The following is a 27,238-nucleotide window of genomic DNA, read 5'->3' on the forward strand; positions in this document are numbered from 1 at the left end:
GGATCCTGTATTCTTTCTTTCTGCATTGTTTCAAAACAGTCAATAAGCTGGCGTCAGAGAACCCAGTAACTTGGGTATGGCAGACAGTCCCAGGAGTTGGGTCCATTGTCTTTTGTGGATTGCACTGCAGCTTTCTTTCTGTAATGCAAAAGAGGGAAAAACAAATTATAAGGGGAGATTTTCAGAGAGAGTACCATAAAGTTAAGTATCAGGATGTGACTAGCATAAAATTAAAAGATAACAGATGCAAAGTATGGCTCATGCAGAGTTAGAGGGTGATAGGTGCAGGATATCCCTGGAGAAGGGAATGGCTACCCACTCCACTATTCTTGCCTGGAGAATTCCATGGACAGAGGAGCCTGGCAAGCTACTGTCCGTGGGATGGAAAAGAGTCAGACATGATTGAGCAAATAACACACACACACACACACACACACACAGGTGCAGGATACAGTTTACATAACAGGCTAGTCTTCTAAAAGAAGGAAACTTAGTTGTCAATGCAGAATGTAGATCAGGAACAGTTAAAGTAGAGAAGGACTCAAAAGGCAAAAGAAAAAAGAAAACTATTTCTTAATTCGCTGCAACACTTAAGAACACTTCATATTCACAAGGACTGCTGGGCTCTAAATGATACTGGCACTTTAAAAATTTCCATGGGTAACTAATTGAAAAATAAAGAAAAACTGGGCAGACTGCAAAGAAGAAAACTTCCACAGTCAGTTCCACACACACTAGTTAAAATCAAAGCCCATGAAAATGTGCTGCACCTCAGGAATTGTTAGAGACGTGCAAATCAAAACCACAGCAAGGTAACCGTGCGCCTGTTTGAAAGGCCATCCTCAGCCTACAAAGGCAAATGGTGGAGAGACATGGAGGAAAGAGAACACTTTCGGTGCTTCTGATGGCATGTAAATGCTAAGAATCACTGTTGAGAGGAGTATGAAACTGTCTTTTTTAATTTTTAGTAAGACAAACATATTGATTCCAGCCCAGCTCACAGGAGGACTTAAAACATGTCCTGCTCAGCATTCCCTCATTGTCAGCACCAAGAAGGGAAGAAGCTGCCTGAACAGCAGCTCTGCCTGAAGTCGGCAGACAGCCTCTGTGAGGGACACATCAGTCATGTCTCTTCCTCATCAGATGGTTAACAAGGCTCCCTCCTCACAGCAAAGGGCTCCTTAACTCCAAATTCAGTTTGCACAGAGAAGAGGAAAGAATCAGACATAAACTATAAATTGAATCAAGTATCTTTATTTTTTAATTTAAACATAAAAAGTGAAGGATAAAAGCAGTAAAAATTATACTCTAAGTGAATAAATTACAAACTAAGTCACTATATATTCTGACTTATAAAAGAGGAGGAGGCTGGAAGCAACACAAATTACTGTATGTGAGCAGCCCTTGACTCTGTGGGTACCACCCAAGTTCTCCAGTCAACCCCACCACTAGTCTTGGCTGCAGACACCATCCAGGAACCAGAGCTGCCCTTTCCATCACACCAGGAGGAGCCTTCTTTGTCACCGGGGCACGGAGAGAACCCAAGTCTGTGCCTTCAGGCACCTCTTCTGCCAGGCTCCAAGCAGAAGGCTCAACCCGAGTTGTGTTCTTCATCTTCTTCTCTTGCAGGTTAATGGTGGTAAGAGGCAAAGGAATCGCCTAGAACTTGGGCACCTCCCCTTTCTGCACCTGTTTTATTTTCTTCTCTTTCTGTAAGTGACTTTTTGAATCAAAAGAGAAAGGGCATATTTCCACAGTTCTCCTCACAGGGATTTTGGGCTTAAAAGGTACTCCATAATGGGGCAATTGTTGAGCTCTGATCACCATTGGCTGCTCCTCATCCTCACCCTCTTGGGTGGGTTTTGCGGTTCTCTTCTTCTGAACAAAGGCAGGGGTCCTGGGGATGGTAAGTGGAATTTCTTTCTTATTGGGAACACCCACAACACCTAACAGGATAGGATAAGGGCAAGGCTTCGCATTAAAGTGTTTATCCTCCAGTACCCTCTCTGCTTCTTCTCGCTGTTTGATTCTTTTCTCCATTTCAAAATCAAAGCCAATAGGCACAGTGCGTGGCTTCTCTGGCAGTTTCTTAGGGAAAATGCACCCACCATAAAGAATTCCAGAATCCAGTTTCTGTGCTTTAAATTTGCAGAGCCCTGCTTCTACAGGATTACATTTCTTGGATTTTGCATTTGTTTCCAACACTTCCACCACCTCTTGCCACATTTTTATTCTCTTCTCTGACTCTTGCTTCTCAGTACTTTTTAGGATCTTCTGTATATGGGAAGAAGAACCTGAAAAAGAAAAGATATGCATTTATGCATGGATTGAATTAAGTTCCTGTGAAGAGGAAAAGTTAAAATTTTACCTCCTCCTGCCTCTGTAACTCAGCTTGCCCCTTGCAAAGTCTAGATCATGTAAGTCTCAGAAAGTGGGGACTCACAATACTAGGAACTGGAGCTTATCTCACTCACCCTTGTCCTGCTCTTTGCAATCCTCCTAGCCCCTGCAAACCCACAAACCTGCTTAATCATGCCTGTCCTGTTGTGGTCCGGGCACAGATTGAAAAAAAATTTCCAGACATGAGACAGAATGAGAGGGAAATAAAGTTTATTAGAGTGGGAGACGTTGTTAGAACAGTGGGCCAGCTCAAGGGAGAATCGACATTGAATGGGGGTCCTTAGTCCACTCTTATACTCAGGGTACAAGGGGTGGGATAGGGGTCTTGCGGGTCATTTGCTGATTGGATGAGGCACGTATACTGGGTGGGGGGAAGAGTAAGGCAAACACTTCCTCCCAATGAGGTAGGAGGGGAGACAGGTTATACTGTTCCATTAATAGTTACAACATGGGGGAGGGAAGGACAATAAGGGTCTGGTTCTTCCATTCCCATATTCCAAGACTCTCCTTGGTTATCTGCTCTTTCATTCTTGGGTCATCACATTCTTCTCTCTTTTTATTTTTAGGGCCAATTCTTTGGCCCCTTTTGATACCCTGCTCATATCTAACTGTCTACCTATTTCCCTTCTCAGGCATTTGCGAACCCAGTCTCAGGGGAAAAGGGGCAATGACCACACAGCCTTCATCAGGCTGTAGAGGAGCATCATGGGGCTCTGGGTTCCCTTTGCCTGCTCTCTGTCAGGGTGCATTTACAGAGGGAGATGAGTCCATGGAATGATAAGGTGACTTCTTTCAGCATCGTCTAGGTGTTTGTTGGTCAGGGAAAATTCTTGTCAAACTATCACTTGGAGATTTGTTGTATTCTAGAAGAAACAAACTTACCAAGAAAGTTAAAGGGACATGGCCCAAAGATTAATAGAAGTAGAAAAGCTGCTGAGGAGCTAGCCAGGAGAATCAGGACTAGACATTGGTTTGTGACGTTAGTGTTTCTCTAGGTATGAGAAGATGCAAGAATTTGGGCTCATAAAATCTTTACCTGAAGACATCTGACTATCCGAAGGCTGGTTCTTCTGGGTTTTTCCCAGAGCACAGAGTGCCTTATTTCTGATCTCCACCCTGAATTCCTTTCAAGGGGGTGTTGAAGGTCAGCAGTTTGCAGCGGTCATGATGTAATTTTCATAGAGGCGGCTGGCAAGTGTCAACTTCCAGTCAGCAGAGTCCCTTCATAGCCACATATTTGACCATGCTTTGGGGGCATTTCATGGCCATTTTCTCCTGTGGAGCTGGGAAGGTTCATTCCCAGGTCTAATGAAGATTCCATTGACAGGCCACTCAATGCGCTGTTACTAGACCTGGCCTTGCAAGTGGCAGAAGTCTCTGGACCATACTTGTCTTACTAGCTTCTTGGTCCAGGAAAATATCCTCTCTCGTTGGTTCTTCTCATATCTAGAGTTACATTATTGCAATCATTGATCTCATATGGAACTGCATATCAGCATTTTATCACAGGCTCAGTCACACATTTAGTAACATAAGAAATAATCTTCTGAAACAAGTTACACAGAAAATAATATAGCTAGCAGTTATTAGTAAGGTCATAAGTAAGAACTGTAAGTCAAGACCTTTCATTAGGTAGAGCCCAGTATACCCCGGAGAAGGCAATGGTACCCCACTCCAGTACTCTTGCCTGGAAAATCCCATGGATGGAGGAGCCTGGTAGGCTGCAGTCCATGGGGTCGCTAAGAGTCAGACGTGACTGAGCAACTTCACTTTCACTTTTCACTTTCATGCATTGGAGAAGGAAATGGCAACCCACTCCAGTGCTCTTGCCTGGAGAATCTCAGGGATGGGGGAGCCTGGTGGGCTGCCGTCTATGGGGTCGCACAGAGTCGGACACAACTGAAGCGACTTAGCAGCAGCAGCAGCCCAAGTTTGTATTGGGACCAGGCCTTTCTCAGGGTCAAAATTTTCCAGTTTCTGAGAATGTAGCCAAGGGGTGAGTCTAAGAGAGGCTCCTGGGACGTACCAGAACCCACTCAGCCTACCTGCCGTGGAATGGGGGTCCTGCGAGTCACCTGCTGACAGAGAGGCGTCCCTTTTGTCCCAGTGATCTCTCTGTGTGACTAATGGCACAAAAATGGTCCACTGTCCCAACAGTCACAGCTGACAGTGAGAGGTGACCGCTGAGAACCGTGGGGTCACATGACCCAGGCAGAGAAAGACAGAGCTAAGACACCACGTGACCTGGGCAGAGAAAGACAGATTCCTGGGAGCAACCGGGTGACTCATCGTTTGGCGATTCCCTGAAACGTGGAAGGCACTCTTGGGATAGCTCAGAGGCAATACCTAGGCTTTCATAAATCAATCCGAATAGAAAGGGAAAGAAGTGAAAATGACAGGGAAGAAGGCTGAGGAATCCGCCTTACTATCCTATCAGGGAGGCCACCGCCAGGGGACAATGGTCTCTGCTTTGCTTCAGCCACTATGTGCCTGACACGGTGCACGGCAGTTGTCTTGCTGGGGGCGGATGCCCCTGTGGCCTGATCCGTTCCGTGTCCCCCTTATCCTCACATGGGAGTCTTCATGTGGCAGTCGCCCTAATGGCTTTTAAGTGCCTGACCTGTGCCCACACAATGTTGGTTGGCCTAGTGCTCAGTTGGAAAGAAGACAAAGGAGAGACCTTCACCCATTCGGGCGGCAGCTACAGGGGCACAGTGAGCAGTGGGGCCTTTGGGACACACCAGAGGGTAACCCTGGCCAGAGTTCCTCAGTTGCTTCCACAGCACTTGCCTGTTTGCAGAGGGTCGGTATGAAAAAGGAGAAGTGAGGAGGAGGGGGGAAGAGATCCCAAGGTCCCCATATGGGCCACCAAAAATGTCGTGGTCCAGGCTCAGGTTGGAAAAGAATTTCCAGACATGAGACAGAATGAGAGGGAAATAAAGTTTATTAGAGTGGGAGACGTTGTTAGAACAGTGGGCCAGCTCAAGGGAGAACTGACATTGAATGGGGGGTCCTTAGTCTACTTTTATACCCAGGGTACAAGGGGTGGGATAGGGGTCTTGCGGGTCATTTGCTGATTGGATGAGGCACGCATACTGGGTGGGGGGAAGAGTAAGGCAAATACCTCCTCCCTATGGGGTAGGAGGGGAGACGGGTTATACTGTTCCATTAATATAGTTACAACATGGGGGAGGGAAGGACGATAAGCGTCTGGTTTTTCCACTGCAGCATTCCAAGACCCTCCTTGGTTATCTGCTCTTTCGTCCTTGGGTCACCACATGTTCGTGTATAAAAACTCTGTAACACCCTCCCTACCCCCGCCCCTGCTTTGTTCTGGGGCTCAGAGCTTGGAGTGTTAACTCCTCTGGGCCCGCCAGCGTAATAAACCTGAGTTCTCCAACCAGTGCGGTGCTTGGTTTCTCGAGTATGGTTTCTGCAACACCTGTACACCTTATACAAACACAACTTTGGAAATCAACTCTATTCCAATGTAAGATCAAAATGAAATTGCACAGAAAGAAAAAGAAAAAGAAAGGGACATGAAAAAATGCTGCCACCTTGTGGTCATTTTCAATAACAACAACCTCAAAATCTGCGGATCTGATTTTGATCTGAACTGCGCTTATGGGCACTTAATATTCAGAAGGTCCGTGGGGTTGTGAGTAAACAACACCTGCCTTCAAGGAATGTTCTAGGAGTGTTCGTCAAAACACAGGGTAGACGTTCAAGAGTCAATTGCAAGATGTTTCACTCATACTCTTTTAAAAAAAGAATCACAGGAAATGTTGCCAACCTTGCTAAATACTGGAGACATCCAAATCAAAATTACAATGAGGTATCACCTTACACCGGTCAGAATGGCAATTGTCAAACACTCTACAAAGAACCAGGGCTGAGAAGGTATGGAGAAATGAGAACCCTCCTCCATCGATGCTGGAAAGTCGATTGGCAACAGCCCCTACGGAGACAGTGTGTGTGCGTGCTGAGTCACTTCAGTCGTGTCCGACTTTTCTCGACCCTGTGGCTGTAGCCTGCCAGGCTCCTCTGTCCATGGGATTCTCCAGGCAAGAACACTGGAGTGGGTTGCCATGCCCTCCTCCAGGGGATCTTCCCCACCCAGGGACTGAACCGGAGTCTCTTATGTTTCCTGTGTTGGCAGGTGGATTCTTTACCACTAGTGCTACCTGGGAAGCCCATGCATGAGACAGTATGGAGGTTCCTTAAACAACGAAAATGGGAACAAAATTACAATATTCCTGTCGACTTTAAAAAATACTCACAACCTAAAAGTTGAGAGCTATGTTTTATGTGGTGGGAATTTTTAGGACTTCAAGGCCAGGAGACACCATCTCAACTAACCCGGAGAGAACTGCTCCCAGGAGGTGAAGGGAGGAGCCAGGTTACATAGAACTTTGTAATAAAGGGCAGGTAGTCTGAATATCAAAAGGTTATTGTTAAAGAAAACCAGAAATCCTGAGTCAAGTAATTCAGTGCTTTTCTGTGTAAGGGAAGATGCTAGAGTCCTGGCTCACTGAAATCATTCCTTTCATATGCGCCTCACCTATCTGTGGCCAGCATTCTGTCTTCACATCTTGAACCTCCTTTCCTCCGGGCTTACTTTAGGGAGTGTCTGCAGTCTGATGGCTGCTCAGTTCAGCCTCTTAGTCGTGTCTCTTTGTGACCCCATGGACTGCAGCAGGCCAGTCTTCCCTGTCCATCACCAACTCCCCGAGCTTACTCAAACTCCTGTCGGTCAAGTTGGTGATGCCTTCCAGCCATCTCATCCTGTCATCCCCTTCTCCTCCCACCTTCAACCTTTCCCAACATCAGGGTCTTTTCTAATGAGTCAGTTCTTTGTATCAGGTGGCCAAAGTATTGGAGCTTCAGCTTCAGCATCAGTCCTTCCAATGAATATTCAGGACTAATTTCCTTTAGGATGGACAGGTTTGATCTCCTTGCAGTCCAAGGAGATCTCAGAGTCTTCTCCAGGACCACAGTTCAAAAGCATCAATTCTTTGGCACTCAGCTTTCTTTATAGTCCAACTCTCACATCCATGCATGACTACTGGAAAAACCATAGCCTTGACTAGGTGGACCTTTGTTGGCAAAGTAATGTCTCTGCTTTTCAATATGCTGTCTGGGTTGGGCATAGCTTTTCTTCCAAGGAGCAAGCATCTTTTAATTTCATGGCTGCAATCACCATCTGCAGTGATTCTGGAGCCCAAAAAAATAAAGTCTGTCACTATTTCTGTTGTTTCCCTATCTATTTGCGATGGAGTGATGGGACTGGAAACCATGATCTTAGTTTTCTGAATGTTGAGTTTTAAGCCAACTTTTTCACTCTCCTCTTTCACTTTCATCAAGAGGCTCTTTAGTGCTGCTCAGAGAGCAGATATTCTCCTTCTTGAGTTCCCTGAGGGCTCACCGGCTCACACTGGAGGTCAGCAATTGCTGATGACTATGACATCCTTTTTTACCTATACAGCAGGAAACAGTCCATTTCTCACCCCCTAACATCATACACAAATATAAACTCTGAATAATTTAAAGATCTCAATGTAAGGATGGACAGTCTAAAACCCTTAAGGAAAATATAGGCAGAAAATGCTTTGTTGTAAATCACAGCAAGTTCTTTTTGGATCCATATCTTGGAGTAACAAAACATAAAATAAAAATAGGCCAAAGGGATGTAATTAACCTTAGCAGCATTTTCAAAACAAAGGAAACCCTAAATGAAAGAAAAAGACAACTTTAAGAATAGGAAAAAATATTTCAAAACAAAAATTCTCACAAAGAATTCATATCCAAAACACAGACAGTTCGAGCAGCTCAATAGCAAAAATAAAACAAAAATACCCAATAGGAAATGGGCCAAAGATCTCAATGGACAGTTCATGAAGAAGGCATACACATGGCCATTAAGTACTTGAAAAGATGCTCAGTATCACTAATGGTTATGTTGTGGCCACGTGTTCCAGGAAACAAACTCACTCGGAAGGACAATGCAGATGGTGGAGTGCAGTTTGTTACACTGGCCGGCCCAAGGCAGAGTCTCCTCTTAGCCAAGGACTCCAACCAGTTTTTGTGAAAACCTTTAAGTGTACATGCTCAAACCCACCTCCCCAAATTCTCTGAAACTAGTCTGAACAAAGGAAAAGAAAGATACAATCAAAGTAAACCCATGATTTGTATGCCTTAAGCCTAGGTAGTTAATAGTGGACAATTATCATTAGGCCTGTGGTCATACCCCAATAAGCATAATAGAATTTATGATTCTATTCAGTTACACAGATAATTAGGGTATTCTTTTAGGCTATGGAGAGTCTAGGTACAAGCCCTGGGGCTCTACCATCCGGGGGCTCTGGTTTTCCAGTTGGTGTGTCTTTTCCATAGATACTGGGCATATAGCTCAAAGTCCACAGTCCGGCCCAAGATGGAGTCCTGCTTTCAAGATGGAGCCTGTTCTGTTTCCTCCTTCAGTTAGAGGAAGGCAAATCAAAAGTCCAATGAGCTATCACCTCACACCAGTCAGAATGGCTATCTCAGAGACTCTCCAACAATTCATGTTGCAGAGGATGCAGAGAAAAGGGAACTCCCCTGAACTCTTGGTGGGAATGTAAATTGGTACATCCATTAGGAGGCAAAGAGTATGAAGTTTCTTTTAAAAAACTAAACACAGACGTACCATATGATCCAGAAGTCCCACACCTGGCTGTAGATATGGAGAAAAGCAATATTTGAAAAGACGCCGGCAGCCCTATAATCACAGCTGTACTAGGTACCGTAAACAAGACAGGGCAGCAATCTAAGTGCAGAACACAGATGAACGGATAAAGAAGATGGGGAACCTAGACGTAATACAACATTGTTCAGCCATTAAAAAGGATCAGATAATGACATTTCCAGCCACGGGAAGGAAAGTAGAGGTGATCATTCTAAGTGAAGTAGGGGAGACAGGGCAAGACAAGAATTATATGGTATTATTTCTAGGTGGAATCTAAAAATGGAGACTGATGAACTTCTTTACCAAAGAGAAACAGCCTCATGGACTTATGGTTCCTAAGAAGAAATTTATGGTTCCCAAGGAGGAAAAGAGGAGGGCGGGGAGAAATAAGCTGGCTCAGACTAACAAACGCACTATTCTTTATAAAAATCATCCATAAGGACTCACTGCATAGCACAAGGAACCCTCTTCAATACTCTGTAATAACTTAAATGGGAAGAGAACCAGAAAAAGAACATATATATGTCTAGGTATACATGAATCAAGCACCTGGAAAGACATCCCCCCTCACTCATTACTGTGCTCAGTTGCTCAGTCATGTCCAACTCTTTGCAACCCCATGGACTATAGCCTGCTAGTCTCCTCTGTCCTTGGAATTTTCCAGGAAAGAATACTGGAGTGGGTTGCCATTTCCTTCTCCAGGGGATCTTCTCAACTCAGGGATCAAACCTGCATCACTCACATCTCCTGCACTGCAGGCAGATTCTTTACTGCTGAGCCACACCAGGGAAGACCTGCTCATTATTAAATCAATGCTAATCAAATCTACAGCGAGGAATCCCCTCCCACAGGTCAGAATGGCCATCATCGGAAAGATCTCCAAAGAATAAATGCTGCAGAGGACGTACGGAAAATGGGATGTTCCTACACTCTGAGTGGGGATGCACAAGGGTGCAGCCATGATGGAAAATGGCACGGAGGTTCCCAAAAAAAGTGAACAGAGGGGCCATGGGATCCAGCAACCCCACTTCTGGGCTCAGATCTGGAGAACATCACAATTTGAAATGATGTGTGCACCCCTGTTTTCAGGGAAGCACTATTAAAATAGTCAAGACATAGAGTCCACCAAAATGTCCAGCAACAGGAACATGAAGACTGAGTGATCCTTCTATACACTGGACTACTCCTCAGGCTTTGGGGGTGGAATAAGGACCAGCAGCTGGTTGGAAGAAGGGAGACCAGTCCTGAGGGCAGAGGGTTCCCCAAAGTCTGTGGACCCCAGTGCCCTGATGGGCTTCGTCCCCAGTGGGGACATGGGCAGGGCCTGAGCCCCTTTGATGAAGACATAGCAGCCCTGGGCTCAGAAGTCTCCAGATGGTGTCTCAAACTCTGACACTGTGTTTTACAAAGGAACAAGAGAATAAAGCTGAGTTCCTGAGGGCCAGTCCTTCTGGTTCTGAGTTGCTTCCAAAAGACCACCAACACCTGCATGGGGTCAACTGTGACCCACCTGACCCTTCCTGGCCTTTCCTCTTCCTCCCGGTGATGATTCCAGTGACATTTCCAGCCTGGACCCCTCTCCCAGGCCAGATACATATGTCTATCCACTGCCTCCCTATCTCACCCTGGGGGCTAGCAGGCCCCTTGGAAGACTGCAATCCTGCTGCTCCCCACGCCCAGAAGGCAACCCCACCTTCCCCGGCTGCTGAGCCCAGACACCTGGTGTAACTGAGCAGGAGCCAATGGGGTCTTCCCAGAATAGACCCCGTCCCGTATCCTCTGCTGTAGCTCCTCTCTGCAGTATGGAGATAACAGTATCTGATACATACTCCCTGAGTTGTTTTACACATGCTAAACCCCCCACCCATGGAAGAGGTGAACTTGATGAGCATGAACACATAACCCTCAGAGTTTTCCAGTGCCTGAGAATTTGTGAGGTTAGCCACCTGTTACCTCACCAACCAGAGAACAGTGCACCAGCAGATCACATGCTCTGTGACCCCCTCCCTCCTGTGGCCTGTACAATTGCTTTGGGAGTTCGGGGTATAGAGCACAAGCCACCCGTCCTCTTTGTATTGGTACTTTCATAACTATTGCTTCACTTTCCTTTCCACAACCTGGCGTCAGTAGACTGGCTTTATTGAGCTCAGGTGTGTGGACCCAAGTTTGGTTCAGTAACACTGAACTCCCAGGCTCCCACTTCCTGGTGCCCCAGTGACTGTCAGCACCTCCTCCAGAGCCCACGGCCAGTCCCCACACTACTTCTCCTCTACCCCTAGTCCAGTAGTTACTGGCTACATCATGGTATTGATCATGACATCCAGAAGAGCCAGCTTTGCAAGGTAGACATTTCCGGACTTGACACTGGGCCCCTTTCCATGGGTAAGATGGAGTGACTGTTCTCATGGGCCCCAAGGTGGAAGAGCTCACCTTCTGATGAAGCCAGGCCTTGATCCTTTCCAGGTGATTCCATGGTCTTCATTCTCCCCAGACCCCCACCCACATGGGTGCTGTCTGTGCCAGTCTGTATGGGACCTTGGTCATCTCCTAAAATGAACATGATTTTATACACAGATAATGGGCTTCCCTGGTGGCTCAGATGGTAAAGAATCTGCCTGCAATGCAGGAGACCTGGGTTTGATCCCTGGGTTGGTAAGATCCCCTGGAAAAGGAAAAGGTTACCCACTCTAGTATTCTGGCCTGGAGAATTCCATGGACAGAGGAATCTGGCAGGCTATAGCCCATGGGGTTGCAAAGTGTCAGGCACAACTGAGGGATTTTCACTTTCAGTGGGTTGAACGGTGGCCCCAAAAGATGTTTCCCCCCAGAACATGTGAACAAGACCGTATCTGGGAAAAGGGTCTTTAAAGATACATTGAAAGATGTTGAGGTGAGGTCATCTCGTTCCTAAAAGAAGGGAGACACAGATACAGAAGACAAGCTGCATGAAGATAAGGCTGAGATGGGAGGGAGGGGGCTGCAAGCCCTGGAGCCCCAGAAACTGGAAAAAGCAGGAAGGACCCCCTCCTGGAATCCCTGGAGGGCCACACCACCTTGATCTCAGACATCTGATCTGCAGGACTGGGGGAGGATGAACTCCTATTGTTTAAACCACCCAGCTTATGGTCATTTGTTAGAGAAGCCACAGAGCAGCCACACAGATCCTGCTCTGTAGGATCCTAGAAGTGTGGGTCTCACTAAAGGCAAATGGAAGCCAGATTATGGAACCCCTGCAGCCAGCACTGGGCCCTTAGAAATGCTAAAGCAGTGGCCGGACCCCAGAATGTTAAGGGGTCAAATCTGAAGCCCATCCCTAGGATACTGGCTGCACATGCCTCCTCAGGTTCTTACACCTGTACACGTGGTGTAGTATCTCAGTCCTGACTGAGAACATTTAACGTCACTGTTCATATTGCTAATTAAGAACCCACCAGATACACAGGTGAAAATCCAGTTAAAATACTTGCTACACTGATGATCAATTCTGAAGATGGTCAGGGGTGGGGGACTTACATGCTGCCAGCAGCCCTTCCACCCTCTCCACCCCCTTACCCCCGCTCCAGACCCTCCCCCTGCAAGGAGCATCTTCAATGGGAAGTTGGGGAACCACACAGAGGCATCCCTAAGTAAACCTTAGCTGAGCCCCAGGCTAGCTGCTCCTGAACCTCATCCACCCATCCCAGGGAAAATTCCTGAATACGCGCAAAGACCTCACAGGCTGGAGGAAAGTGCTTGGAGCCACCCCAGCGACAGCACACTTGCCATGTTGGCTCTTGCGGGCCAGGCGGCATGGTCCTGCCCCAGGGGGCTCTTCTAGAAGCTTTCTGTTTCCCTATGGGAGTTAGCCCTCCAGTCCTGGCTCCCACTGCCTTTTCTCTTGCTTACTCACCCCCATCACCCACTTGGAGAGACGTCCAACAGCAGGTACAGGTGACACACCTCTTCCTTACCTGGTCTAGAAAAGACCTCATCACAAACAGCAACCCACAAGGCCCTCTCACCAGTCCAGATCCACACATCCAACAGAGTATGGCGCAGAGTACAGCTGCAGGCACTTTTACACCCACTTACAGAGACCTCAACCCAGGCACACCTGGGAAGGGCTGGCCAGCCGAGTCAGGTCAGCCAATCCTCCACCATCAGGGACTCACAGTTGCAGAAAATGGGCCTTGGTGCCCTCCAAGTGCAAGGAACAGATTGTGGGTCCTGAGGGCCAGGATGGACATGGGGCTGGAGCTCTGGCTTGTTTTCTAATCATTTCATCTGGCCCATGAGTGGGAGGTAATTTCAAGAAGATCTCCTAATGAGAGGATCTAGGAGTCGGGGAGAGGAGGAGTGGTGTGTGGAGACAACGCCCGAGTGCCTGGGTACAGTGGCAGTCTCTGGAAGACTCGGTGGAGGGAGGCTGCATAGTGAAGCCCAGGATCCCTGACCTGTCCAGGAGCAGCTGTTTGTTAGTTCAGGTCCTGCTCTGAGGGGGCTCAGGGTCAGACTTGACCAATAGGTGCACTGGGGGTTCTCTACAACTAGGCCTCTGTACACGGTTCCTGGGTGCTGAGCCCTGTGGGGTACCTGCCCAGGTGAGCCCCATATCCTTGGAGGAACATGCCCACCAGAACGCTGTGCTCCTGGGAGGGGTGTGTGAACGAGTACCCTCTCTGTGCAGCAGGCAGAGTAGCTTAGCGACTCCCCCATGGGCAGCACTGGGATGAGATGAGAACCAGGACACACAGTGGGGCCCCTGAGCCCACCCTGGGCCCATCCAGAGTGAAGAGGTCAGGAGGCAGGCGCTGGCCGCTGTGCTGCGTGTGGGAGGCCCCACAGGCACCTGTTGGTTCTTGCACCTGACACCATGGAGGCCTCCCCAGGACAGAGCAGACAGCCTGCCCTGGTCAGGGGGAGCTCCTGGCGACCCTGCAGGGGATGTGAGAGGGAAGGACCAGGCCGTGGGGAGTGAGCGCCCAGGCAGAGCCATGGGGCTCGGAGCCTGAGGGGGCTTTCTGTTCTGAGCTGGGAGAGGACGAGCAGTGGCGAGTGTGATCCAGGAAAGAGGCCCTGGTGACGTGAGACTGAATCCTCCTCAGAGTGACAAGCCTTCCCGATGATCCCAGAAACAGGACTGTGAGATAAGAGTCCTGGTAAAAGAAGGTGAATGAGTCCCCCTAAGAGCAGGCTCTGTGAGCTGCTCCAGAGCGGGTGAAGCGGGCAAAAGCGAACATGCTGTGAATGGGCAGTCATCCTGGGTGGTGAGCGGGCACAGACCCCACTCCATGGCCACACATTTGTCCTTCTGGGTGGGTTACTTGGCTTCCCGGAGCCTCAGCCTCTCAGCCTGCTTGTGGGGTGATGATTGCACGGACTAGTCATTTGCTCAGAACAGGGCAGAAAGGGGTCTCATGGAAATTCCACAGAACACCATCAATGTGGGACTCATGGGCCCTGTTTCCTGCAGGTCTGTCTTCAGGATCTGGAGAACAAACACGAGCAGACTTGTAGCAGGGCCTGGGATGGGCTCGGTTCGGGTGGTTGGTGGAGTGACGGCTCTTGTCCCCAGGCCCTACCAGCATTAGCCCTTCAGACTCTGGGTCGGGGAGCCCATGGGGTGCGGGTCCAGCCGTGCCCACCAGGGAGGCCTGGAGGACTTGGCAAGGAAGCACTACTGTGGCCATCCCCTGTGCAGAAGCTTCCAACCCAGGGTCCAGTGGGAGCGCTCGCCCTGCACATAGGTTTCAAGTCCACAGCACGCATGAGCTGCTGGTGGCTTTGTTTTCGACATGCAAAGTCCTAATACCCAGGACATCCACAGCCCGTGGAAAGGCACGTCTGACCTGGCTCCAAGTGCTGCTTCTGGGTCCCTCCTGACTGGACACCTGGCAGCCAGTGTCACCAAGTCAGACTGTCAGGTGGTGCCAGGAGTGTGGGGACGACAGCACACAGTCCAGGCCCAGGAGCCGGTGCTGAGGCTGCAGGTGTGCCCTCCACGCACCCCACAGGCAGAGACCACCATCCCCTTACAGCTTGTTACCAAGTTAGTCCTACGGACCCTGCTCAGGCCCTCACTTGGCTGAGACTCTGCCTCAACAAGGAAGGTTTCCTTTTTCCATTCGGGTTCAAGTAGGTAATTATGAAACCAAAGCTGAGACCAACACAGCACAGGCTTTATTCAGAGGCCAAAGAATGGAGAAGTTGACAGCTCAACTTCTTGACCACCTGGAGAGAATGGCTTGATTTTAAACAGTAAAGACAAGGGAGGAGGAGTGAGGCTAATCCTGGGGAGGCGGGTACATTTAGGGGAAGGGCAGGGTTCTTCTGAGTTAGTGGGGTGCCATCTCCTTTTTACCTTTTGTTGGTTCTTCATGTTGGATCTAGGCCAACGGTGAGTGTGTCACTTAATATAATGATCGAGTTAGCAAAAAGTAGTGATGTGAAGAGATCTTAATTCCCTGCCCAGGAATTGAACCTGGGAAGCCTGGATGAGACCAGGGATCCTAGCCACCAGACCAGCAAGGGCTAGAGGCTAGAAGCTATTTTTCCCCGGATCTTTGCCTCCAGTGAACAATGTTTTTACCATGGAGGCAGAGACTGTAAATGCAGGTAAAAAATTTATAATTAGAGACATAGCATAACAGCAAGTGGGAGAGCATATAGAGAAATGGTTTGTTAAGATAGAAGCAAGGCAGAGAAAGGGTGTGGTTGTCCGCCGCTAGTGAGGGGGAACGCAGTAAAGAGGCGGTTAAGTCATTTATATAGGGCAGTTCTTCTGGGTCTTTGTCTTTCTTCAGCCCAATTATCTGGTTTCTTTTCCCACACCTGACCTACCCTGGGACCCTCCCCTGGGTGCACACTCACCCCTCAGCCAAGATGGATCTCAAAGTGAAGGTTTCTGGGAGGAGCAAGACTCATTATGGCCTGGCATTGTTTCTTGAGTTCTGACCCACAAGAAGCCTTTCTGTGAATGTGTAGTGTGTCTCCCTTGTCCCAAAAGAGTCGGGGGGCAGAGATCCTTTAATCCTTTACTCATACAGGCTTTTGCCCCCTCTTTGTCCTTGCCGTGATTATTACCTTAAGGTGTTTATAAGAGACAAACACTGGCTATTTACTCTCTGTTGTTACTTCCATTTCAGAGGGCAAACAGGAGGCTGATTGTAAATACCTAGACTGAAGCCCACCTATCTCTTCTCTCAGAAATGCTAACAGTTGTAAGCATCCAGCCTGAAGCCCTCTTCTTCGTGTCCCATGAAATGCAAACAGGAGGCCAGTTATAAATGTCTAATCTGGAGCCCATCTATCTCCTACATCAATAATACATTAAAATCAATACACAATGACACTTGGGGTCTGTTGGAAGTCAGATTCATTGCCACTGTGGACCCAGCTGGTTCCATCTGGTTGTTTGTAGCTTCCTCCCTTTTCTGTAGATCATTAACCTTAACAACTTTTGTTACATCCTTCTAAAGGTGTGAACAAGTTTAAAGGGCTATGAACAAGGACAGCCCTATTAAAGGAGCTTTCAGATGCTCCTCCAGCACCCCCTGATCCTTTCCTGAGAATGCTGAGTGGAGGGGGGCATTCAGGCAGCAGGGCAGTCAGCTTGCTCTGGATGTTCGTGTTGGGAAGCGGGGCACAGCAATGGGCTCAGCCTGCAAACCCCAGAACCACTCACAGATCGGCTCCAGAACCGCTCCTGGAGTGGCAAGAAGGGGTGTCCCACCTACTAGTTGTGAAGGAAAGGGTGGGGTCTGCAGGGCCACCCTTGGGAACAGCTGGGAGGTTCCAGGGCTTAGCACAGGCTGGTGTGCTCATAGCTGAGACAGGCCCCAGGGCACAGTGGGGGTGCACTGGGAGGAGGGGCCCTGAGCCACCGTACCTCTCCTCCCTCTCCTTCCTTGAGGATGTCAGAGATGAAGGGCAGAACCCTGACAGTCACCCCGACCCTTGTCCCCTCAGGTAAGCTCACTAGAGACTTGGCACCTGGCTGGAGGCTGGTCATGTGGTGGTGTCTGCCCTCACCCTCCAAAATGCCCATGCCTAGAAAGGGAGCCGGGCTCACCATGAACCTCATGGTTAGTGCAAACAGCATAGGCGCAGGGAGCTGCCCCTAATGGGAGGGCAACCCACTCCAGTATTCTTGCCTGGGAAACTCCATTGACAGAGCAGCTTTGAACTGTGGTGTTGGAGAAGACTCTTCAGAGTCCCTTGGACTGCAAGATTCAACCAGTCAATCCTAAAGGAAATCAGTCCTAAATGTTCATTGGAAGGACTGGTGGCTGAAGTTGAAACTCCAATACTTTGGCCACCTGATGCAAAGAACTGACTCATTTGAAAAGACCCTGATGCTGGGAAAGATTGAAGGCAGGAGGAGAAGGGAACGACAGAAAATGAGATGATTGGATGGCATCACTGACTCGATGGACATGAGTTTAAGCAAGCTATGGGAGTTGATGATGGACAGGGAAGCTTGGTGTGCTGCAGTGCATGGGGTCACAAAGAGTCAGACATGACTGAGCAACTGAACAGAACTGAACTTATCTGTGGTGCTGCAAGTCTTGCACTCACAGCAGGCAGTCAGGGCACACACACTCAGGGCAGTGTCCAGGCAGCTAGAAGCAAGGTCAGAGGCCTGCTCTGCTTTGTCTCTGAAGCTTAAACAGGACTATTTATTTAATTTCTCTAACAAGAACAGGGTGGAGCTTCCTTAAATAGTGAAAATGACAGTGAAATTAGAATAATCCCTAACACCATACACAAAAATAAACTCCAGTTTAAACTTGTGATTGAAAGGGCAGGTACTATAAAATTCCTGAGGCAGAACATGCTTTGACATAAATCGCAGCAAGTTGTTTTTCATCCACCATTTACAGTAATGAAAAAAAAAAATAAAGAAATTAGGCCTCATTAACCTTAACAGCATTTGCACAGCAAAGGAAACCCTAAACAAAAGAAAAAGACAACCCCCAGAATGGGAACAATTATTTGCAAATGAAGATACTGTTCCAGAAGTCGGACCATCGAGAAACCAAGCAGCACACTCAGAGGATTGGAGAGCTCAGGTTTATTAGCCCGGTGGTCTCACATGAGTTAACACTCTGAAGTTCTGGGGCCCCGACCTCAGGGTGAGCTTCACTTTTATAGGGTCAGTACGCACGATTACAGTCGACATGGTTTGATCAGTTACCTGGTTACTGTGGGCAGTCACACAGTGTGTGAGTTGTATGGGTTACGTGCAGGGAATTTCTAAACAGAAACAGAACATTCCATACTTATCAGAACAATTTATGGTTTTAACTGATTGCTATGTCAGCTTGTTCCTTTCTCAGCTCAGCAAGCCTATCTTACAGAAGCAGAATGAGCATGAAGTTATTCCTAGCTGTAAGTTTTAAATTTTCCTCAATACAAGGTCTTCATTTGGAGATCAAGATTTCACCTCCAAAACATACAAAGAGCTTGAACAACTCAATGTCAAAATCATAAAAACAACACAAACAACTCAATTAAAAAAATGAACCAAAGACCTCAATGGACATTTTTCTAAATAAGGCATCAGTTAAGTTCAGTTCAGTTCAGTTACTCAGTCGTGTCCGACTCTTTGCGACCCCATGGACTGCAGCACGCCAGGCCTCGCTGTCCATTACCAACTCCCGGAATTTACCCAAGCTCATGTTCATTGAGTCAGTGATGCCATCCAACCATCTCATCTTCTGTCATCCCCTTCTCCTCCTGTCCTCAATCTTTCCCAGCTTCAAGGTCTTTTCCAATGAGTTAGTTCTTTGCATCAGGAGGCCAAAGAATTAGAGCTTCAGCTTCACCATTATCCTTCCAATGAACACTCAGGACTGATCTTTAGGATGGACTGGTTGGATCTTGCAGTCCAAGGGACTCTCAAGAGTCTTCTCCAACACCACAGTTCAAAAGCATCAATTCTTCAGCACTCTACTTTCTTTATAGTCCAACTCTCACATCCATACATGACCACTGGAAAAACCATAGTCTTGACTAGATGGATCTTTGTTGGCAAAGTAATGTCTCTGCTTCTTAATATGCTGTCTGGGTTGGTCATAACTTTCCTTCCAAGGAGTAAGCATCTTTTAATTTCATGGCTGCAGTCACCATCTGCACTGATTTTGGAGCCCAAGAAAATAAAGTCAGTCACTGTTTCCACTGTTTCCCCATCTATTTGCCATGAAGTGATGGGACCAGATGCCATGATCTTCGTTTTCTGAATGTTGAGCTTTAAGCCAAATTTTTCACTCGCCTCTCACTTTCATCAAGAGGCTCTTTAGTTCTTCTTCACTTTCTGCCATAGGGTGGTGTCATCTGCATATCTGAGGTTATTGATATTTCTTCCAGCAATCTTGATTCCAGCTTGCACTTCATCCAGCCCAGCATTTCTCATGATGTCCTCTGCATAGAAGTTAAATAAGCAGGGTGACAATATACAGCCTTGATGTACTCCCTTTCCTATTTGGAACAAGTCTGTTGTTCCATGTCCAGTTCTAACTGTTGCTTCTTGACCTGCATACAGGTTTCTCAAGAGGCAGGTCAGGTGGTCTGGTATTCCCATCTCTTGAAGAATTTTCCACAGTTGATTGTGATCCACACAGTCAAAGGCTTTGGCGTAGTCAATAAAGCAGAAATAGATGTTTTTCTGGAACTCTCTTGCTTTTTCCGTGATCTAGCAGATGTTGGCAATTTGATCTCTGGTTCCTCTGCCTTTTCTAAAACCAGCTTGAACATCTGGAAGTTCACGGTTCACGTATTGCTGAAGCCTGGCTTGGAGAATTTTGAGCATTACTTTACTAGCGTGTGAGATGAGTGCAATTGTGCGGTAGTTTGAGCATTCTTTGGCATTGCCTTTCTTTGGGATTGGAATGAAAACTGACCTTTTCCAGTCCTGTGGCCACTGCTGAGTTTTCCAAATTTGCTGGCATATTGAGGGCAGCACTTTCACAGCAGCATCTTTCAGGATTTGGAATAGCTCAACTGGAATTCCATCACCTCCACTAGCTTTGTTCGTAGTGATGCTTCCCAAGGCCCACTTGACTTTGCATCCCAGGATGTCTGGCTCTAGGTGAGTGATCACACCATCATGATTATCTGGGTCATGAAGATCTTTTTTGTACAGTTCTTCTGTGTATTCTTGCCACCTCTTCTTAATATCTTCTGCTTCTGTCAGGTTCCTACCATTTCTGTCCTTCATTGAGCCCATCTTTGCATGAAACGTTCCTTTGATATCTCTTAATTTTCTTGAAGAGATCTCTAGTCTTTCCCATTCTACTGTTTTCCTCTTTTCTTTGCACTGATCATTGAGGAAGGCTTTCTTATCTCTCCTTGCTATTCTTTGGAACTCTGCATTCAGACAGGTATGTCCTTCCTTTTCTCCTTTGCCTTTAGCTTCTCTTCTTTTCTCAGCTATTTGTAAGGCCTCCTCAGACACCTGTTTTGCTTTTTTGAATTTCTTTTTCTTGGGGATAGTCTTGATCCCTGTCTCCTGTACAGTGTCATGAACCTCCATCCATAGTCCATCAGGCATTCTGTCTATCAAATCTAGTCCCTTAAATCTATTTCTCACTTCCACTGTATAATCATAAGGGATTTGATTTAGGTCCTACCTGAATGGTCTAGTGGTTTTCCCTACTCTCTTCAATTTAAGTCTGAATTTGGCAATAAGGAGTTCATGATCTGAGCCACAGTCTGCTCCCGGTCTTGTTTTTGCTAACGGTATAGAGCTTCTCCATCTTTGGCTACAAAGACTATAATCAATCTGATTTCGGTATTGACCATCTGGTGATGTCCATGTATAGAGTCTAGGTTGGTCATAGCTTTTCTTTCAAGGAGCAAGCATCTTTTAATTTCATGGCTGCAGCCACCATCTCATTATTAGAGAAATGTAAGTTAAAACTACAGTGAGATATCACCTCTTAACAGTCAGAACGGCCATCATCACAAAACCTACAAACAGTAAATGCTGGAGAGGGTATGGAGAAAAGGGAACCCTCTTGCACTATTGGTGGGAATGTAAATTGAGACTGCCACTACAGAAGACAACATAGCGATTCCTTAAAAAACTAGGAATAAAACTGCCATATGACCCAACAATCCCACTAGTGCGCATATACCCTGAGGAAACCAAAATTAAAAAATATACACGTATCACAATGTTCACCTAGTTATTTACAATAACTAGGACAAGGAAGCAACCTAGATGTCCACTGACAGATGAATGGATAAAGAAGCTGTGGTACATATATACAATGGAATTTTACTCAGCCACAAAAAGGAACGCATTTGAGTCGGTGCTAATGATGTTGATGAAAATAGAGCCTATTATGCAGAGTGATGTACTTCAGAAACAGAAAAATAAATGTCTATATTAATGCATATATATGGAATCTAGAAAGAGGATACTGATGAACCTATTCGCTGGGCCGCAGTGGAGACATAGATATAGAGAACAGACCTATGCACATGGGGAATAGGAAGAAGAGGGCGGGGCTAGTGGAGGGAGTTGGAAACACATACACTAATATATGTAAAATAGATAGCCAGTGGGGATTTTGGAGAAGGCAATGGCACCCCACTCCAGTACTCTTGCCTGGAAAATCCCATGGACGGAGGAGCCTGGTAGGCTGCAGACCATGGGGTCGCTAAGAGTCGGACACGACTGAGCGACTTCACTTTCACTTTTCACTTTCATGCATTGGAGAAGGAAATGGCAACCCACTCCAGTGTTCTTGCCTGGAGAATCCCAGGGACGGGGCAGCCTGGTGGGCCGCCGTCTATGGGGTTGCACAGAGTCGGACACGACTGAAGCGACTTAGCAGGGGATTTACCGTATGGCTCAGGGAACTCAAACCAGGGCTCTGTGACACCCTAGAGGGGCGGGACCGGGTGGTAGGTGGGAGGGACGCTCAAGAGGGAGAGGACATATGTATACCTATGACTGATCCGTGTTGATGTATGGCCGAAACCAATACGATATTGTAATTATCCTTCAGTTAAAAATAAATTAAGGAAAAATGGTATCTTAAAAAAGTGGAAAAGAAATGCTGACTCTATTCCCTCAGGTATGGTGACCAGGGCTGATGTGACATTCCTGGAGTCTGAGTAGGCTTGGGTCCCAAGGCTGCAATATCCTGGATCTGAGGGAGTCCCCTGGGTGCCAAGTCCCTGGTGGTGAAGTTCCCACCTCGAGCCTCCTTCCTTACTGGCCGCCCCACCTACGGATGACATCATCTTCCACAGAGTGGTGTTACAGGAATTGGGATATGTCCAGGGGATAAAAAGTAAGGGGGAAGATGTCATGAAACACAAGAAGCCTTAGGTGTTTCTTCCGGTACCTTCTACTCTAAGTGACATTTCAGGAGAAGGGCTTTCTCACAAGCTCTGGTTGTCGAAGTAACCAGAATTGGGCAGGAAGAAATGCTGCCACCTTGTGGCCATTTCCCATAACAACTTTAAAACCCGTGCTGATGACTTCTGAATATTCACAAGGCCTGCCAACCATCAAAAATAGATTTCAAAACAGGGCCGATGTTCAAGAAGCCAGTTTCAACACGTAAACTGTACTCACATTGTATAAGATCAAAAAGCACATGGAAACATACTCCAGATGACTAATTATCAAATCAACGCAAATCAAAACAACACTGAGGAATCACCTCACCGTGGTCAGAATGGCCATCATCAGAAAGATCCACAAAGAATAATTGCTGCAGAGGTCGGAAACAAAAGGGAATCTTCCTACAGTCTTGGTGGGGGTGTAAACGGGTGCAGCCACTATGGAAAATAACATAAAGTTTCTTTAAAACTGCAACACATAGGTACAATATGATCCCACAATCCCACTCCTGGGCTCAAAACCAAAGAAAATAAGAATGTGAAATGACTGTGCACCCCTATTTTCAGAGCAGCACTATTTACTAGAGCCAAGACAGACAATCAACCAGCATGTACAGAGACTGAAAAAGGAAAACTAAGTGGGATCCAAGACACTGGAATACTCCTCAGTCATAAACCAAAATGAAATAATGCCATTGGCAGAAGAATAGATGGACTAAGACATCATCATACACAATGAAGTTAAATCAGAGAGAGAGAGAGAAAAAAATATCATAAGGTATCACTTACAGATGGAATTTATCAATCTATACAGATGAGCAAAACAGAAGTAACTTCACAAACATCAAAAACCAACTTATGCTTATAAAAAAAAAGTTAGGAAGAGTGATAAATTAGGACTCTTGCATTAACACATAAACACTAACATATATCCAATAGATAATCAGAAAAGACATACTGAGTTGCACAAGGAATCCTACTCAACACACCGTAATAACCTATATGGGAAAAAGAACCCAGGGCAAGAATAGACACATGTCTATGTATATCTGAATCAAGTTCCTGGATACTTTAAACATAGGATACCTGGATGAAAAAGAATATCTGGATACCTAAGCAAAGACAACATTGTAAATCCACGCTGCCACAATATATAATAAAAATGAAAAATACAACAACAAAAAAAGCAGGGCATGAAGAAAGCTGTTGCCTTGTGGCCATTTTCTGTAAGAGAGCAACTTAAAAGCTGCGCTGATGGGCATTTAAAGTTCACAAGGCCTGTGGGGCTATCAGTAAAAAACACCTGCCTTCAAGAAATGTCCCAGGCATGGTCATGAAAAAAGGATTCAAAACATGGAGATGTTCAAGAGGCATGTTTCACTCACACCCGTTCCAAAACATCACATGAAAAAAATCTCAGTATCAGTAAATATAGAGAATGGCAAATCTACCCTACACCAACGTATCACCACACACTGTTCAGAATGGCTGTTGGTCAAAACTCTAGAAAGGTAAGTGCTGGAAAGTGTGTGGAGAAAAGGGAACCCTCCTACACTGATGCTGGCAATTTAAGTTGAGAACAGCCAGTCTGGAGGACAGTGTGGAGCTTCCTCAAACAATGAAAAGGACAATGGAATTAGAATACTCCCTAACACCAAACACAAAAATAAACTCCAGTTTAAAAATGTGAACGAAAGGACAGGTACACAACTCTTCAGGAAAATATATGCAGAAAACGCTTTGCATAAATCTCAGCAAGTTGTTTTTCATCTACCACTTAAAGTAATGAAAAATAAAAATAAACAAATGGAACCTAATTAACCTTAACGGCATTTGCACAGCAAAGGAAATCCTAATTGAAAGAAAAAGACAACCTTCAGAATAGGAAAAATTATCTGCAAATGAAACAGATTTCACTCCAAAATGTAGAAATAGCTCGTGCAGCTCAATATAAAAAACACACACATACATAATTCAATTAAAAACACTGAACCAAAGATCTCAATGGATATTTCTCTGAATAAGGCAGACACAGGGCCATAAAACACATGAAAAGATGCTCAGTATCACTAATTATAAGAGAAAGGCAGATCAAGTCCAAAGTGATATCACCTCACATCAGTCAGAATGAATTAGGAGATAGATGGCCTCTGGGTTAGACATTTAGAACTGGCCTCTTGTTTACATTACATGGGCACGAAGAAGTGGGCTGCAGGCTGAACACTCGAAACTGTTAACATTTCCTGAGACAAGAGACAGGTGGGCTCTAGTTAGGGCATTTAAAATCAGCCTCCTCTTTGCCCTCCAAAATGGAAATAAGAACAGAAACAGGGTAAATAGCCAGTGTTTGTCTTTTGTAAACACGTTAAGGTAATAGTTATGGCAGTAATCAAGGCAAGGACAAAGAGGGGACAAAGACTCTGTGTGAATAAAGGATTAAGGGCTCTCCCTACCCCCTGTTTTCAGACAAGGGAGACACTACACATGCGCAGAAAGGCTCCTTGTGGGTCAAAAGTTGAGGAACAATGCCAGGCCACAGTGAGTCTTGGCTCCTCCCAGAAGCCTTGGAGATCCATCTTGGCTGAGGGGTGCATGCACACCCAGGGGAAGGTCCCAGGGTAGGTCAGCTGTGGCGAAAGAAATCAGATAATTGGCCTGAAGAAAGACAAGGACCTGGAAGAACTGCCGTATGTAAATGGCTTGACCGCCTCTTTACTGCATTCCTCACTACGAAGGACGCCCACTCCCTTTCTCTCTGGGTGTGCGTCTCTGCCTTGCTTCTGTCTTAACAGTTTCTCTTTGTGCTCTCCCACTTGTTGTGCTATATCTCTAATGATAAACTTTATACCTGCATTTACAGTTTCTGCCTCTGTGACAAATGCATTTTTTCATTGAGGGCAAAGATCCAGGGAAAATTAGCTTCTAGCTCCTAGCCCTTGCTGGTCTAGTGGCTAGGATTCCTAGTTTTCATCCAAGCTTTCCAGGTTCAATTGCTGGGGAGGGAGTTAAGATCTCACTTCATGTGATTGCTCTCTGCTGCCCCCTTGAGATCAAGAACTGCCATCTCAAAAAAATCTCCAACAATAAATCCTATAGTGGGTGTGGAGAGAGGCAACTCCCCACATTGTTGCTGAAAATGTAAACCAGAACATCCACTAGGGAAAATAGTATAAAGGTTCTTTAAAGAACTAAACGTATAAGTTCACGGGACCTAGCAATACTGTGCCTGGTCCTGGATCCTGTGGACACCAAAGTCTTAAAGGACACCTGCACCCCTGCAGTCACGACAGCACTGGGTACAGTAACCAAGGCACAGAAGCAACCCAAGTGTCAAAGGACAGACGAATGGATGAAGAAATGGGGTACATAGACACGATGCAATATTACTCAGCCATCAGGAGGGATGAAATAATGCCATTTGCAGTCACAAAGGAGAAAACAAAGGTGATCAGGCTAAGTGAAGTAGAAAGACAGGAAAAGGCCAGGATTATGTGATATCACTTCTAGATGGACTACATGGATACAAATGGATAACTTTTCCAAAGAGAAACAGCCTCACAGACATAGAAAAGAAACTTATGGTTATCAAGAAGGAAAGGGGGTGGGGAGAAATTAGCTGGTTCATACACACACTCCTGATTATAAAATAATCCAGGAGGACCCACTGTATAGCATGCAGAACCCTATTCAGCACTCTGCAATAAGCTATATGGGAAAAGCACCCAAAAGAAACATATAGATGTCTATACATAAGTGAATAAGTGAAAGTCGTTCAGTCGTATTCCACTCTTTTCAACCCCACGGACTGCAGCCTGCCAGGCTCCTCTGTCCATGGAATTCTCCAGGTAAGAATACTGGAGTGGGTTGCCATTTCCTTCTCTAATAAGTGAATAAAGCTGCTGTATATTGGGAAAAAAAATCCACAACATTGTAAATCACTTATACCCCCCAATTCAAATGATACAATTAAAAAAAAAAGAAAGAAAGAAAGAAAAAGAAATGGAAATGCTGACTCTAGGCCCCTCAGACACGGTGACCTAGGCTGGTGTCACATCCCTGGAACCTGAGCAGACTTGGGTCCCCAAGGTTGGAGTGTTGGATCTGAGGGGGCTAGGAAGATGTGCCAGACGATGAGCCCTCTACCGAAGGACCTGGAGAATCTCCAGCTCCGGGAGTGGAGGGGGGTGTCCTCTTGCAGCCAAGTCAAGCCTACTTCCCCCAAAGGATGTTGGAACTTCTGGGATGGAAGAGATTTGAAAAGTCCCCTGGGCTCCAAGACTCCTGGTGGTGGGGATCCCAACACCAGCCTCCTTCTTTGAAATCACCTCACCTATGGATGACATCATCCTCCGTAGAGTGGAGTTGCAGGAATTAGCATGTGTCCGGGAAATAAAGGTTGGGGGGAAGAAATCAAGAGACACAATACTTCTTTCACCGTTCGCTAAAACTGACAATCTCAGAGCCAGGCTCTGGTTGCATAAGCAATCAGAGTTGGGCAGGAAGAAATGCTGCCGCCTTGTGGTCATTTCCGATAACAACAACTTGAAAACAATATTCTTTGGAAGAACTGATGCTGGAGCTGAAACTCCAATACTTTGGCCACCTGATGAGAAGAACTGACTCCTTAGAAAAGACCCTGATGCTGGGAAAGATTTAAGGCAGGAGGAGAAGGGGACGACAGAGGATGAGATATACTTGATGGACATGAATTTGAACAAGCTCCGGGAGTTGGTGATGGACAGGGAAGCCTGGCGTGCTACACAGTTCGTGGGGTCG

The 27,238-nt window shown here is 46.4% G+C and overlaps 1 protein-coding gene across 1 annotated transcript; it reads right to left on the reverse strand.

Moving 5' to 3' along the window:
• Positions 1 to 1,238: 1,238 nt before the first annotated feature.
• LOC113900393 (targeting protein for Xklp2-like) lies at positions 1,239 to 11,714 on the reverse strand. The gene is made up of 2 exons (XM_027554120.1): positions 11,555 to 11,714; positions 1,239 to 2,294 (listed from the first exon to the last, which is right to left on the reverse strand). Exons 1-2 carry the CDS (start codon positions 11,682 to 11,684, stop codon positions 1,660 to 1,662), a joined length of 765 nt encoding a protein of 254 aa, XP_027409921.1. The 5' UTR covers positions 11,685 to 11,714; the 3' UTR covers positions 1,239 to 1,659.
• Positions 11,715 to 27,238: the final 15,524 nt, after the last annotated feature.

The sequence above is a fragment of the Bos indicus x Bos taurus genome, chromosome 10 (genome assembly GCF_003369695.1).
Source record: "Bos indicus x Bos taurus breed Angus x Brahman F1 hybrid chromosome 10, Bos_hybrid_MaternalHap_v2.0, whole genome shotgun sequence".
In the NCBI taxonomy this organism is placed as follows: domain Eukaryota; kingdom Metazoa; phylum Chordata; class Mammalia; order Artiodactyla; family Bovidae; genus Bos; species Bos indicus x Bos taurus.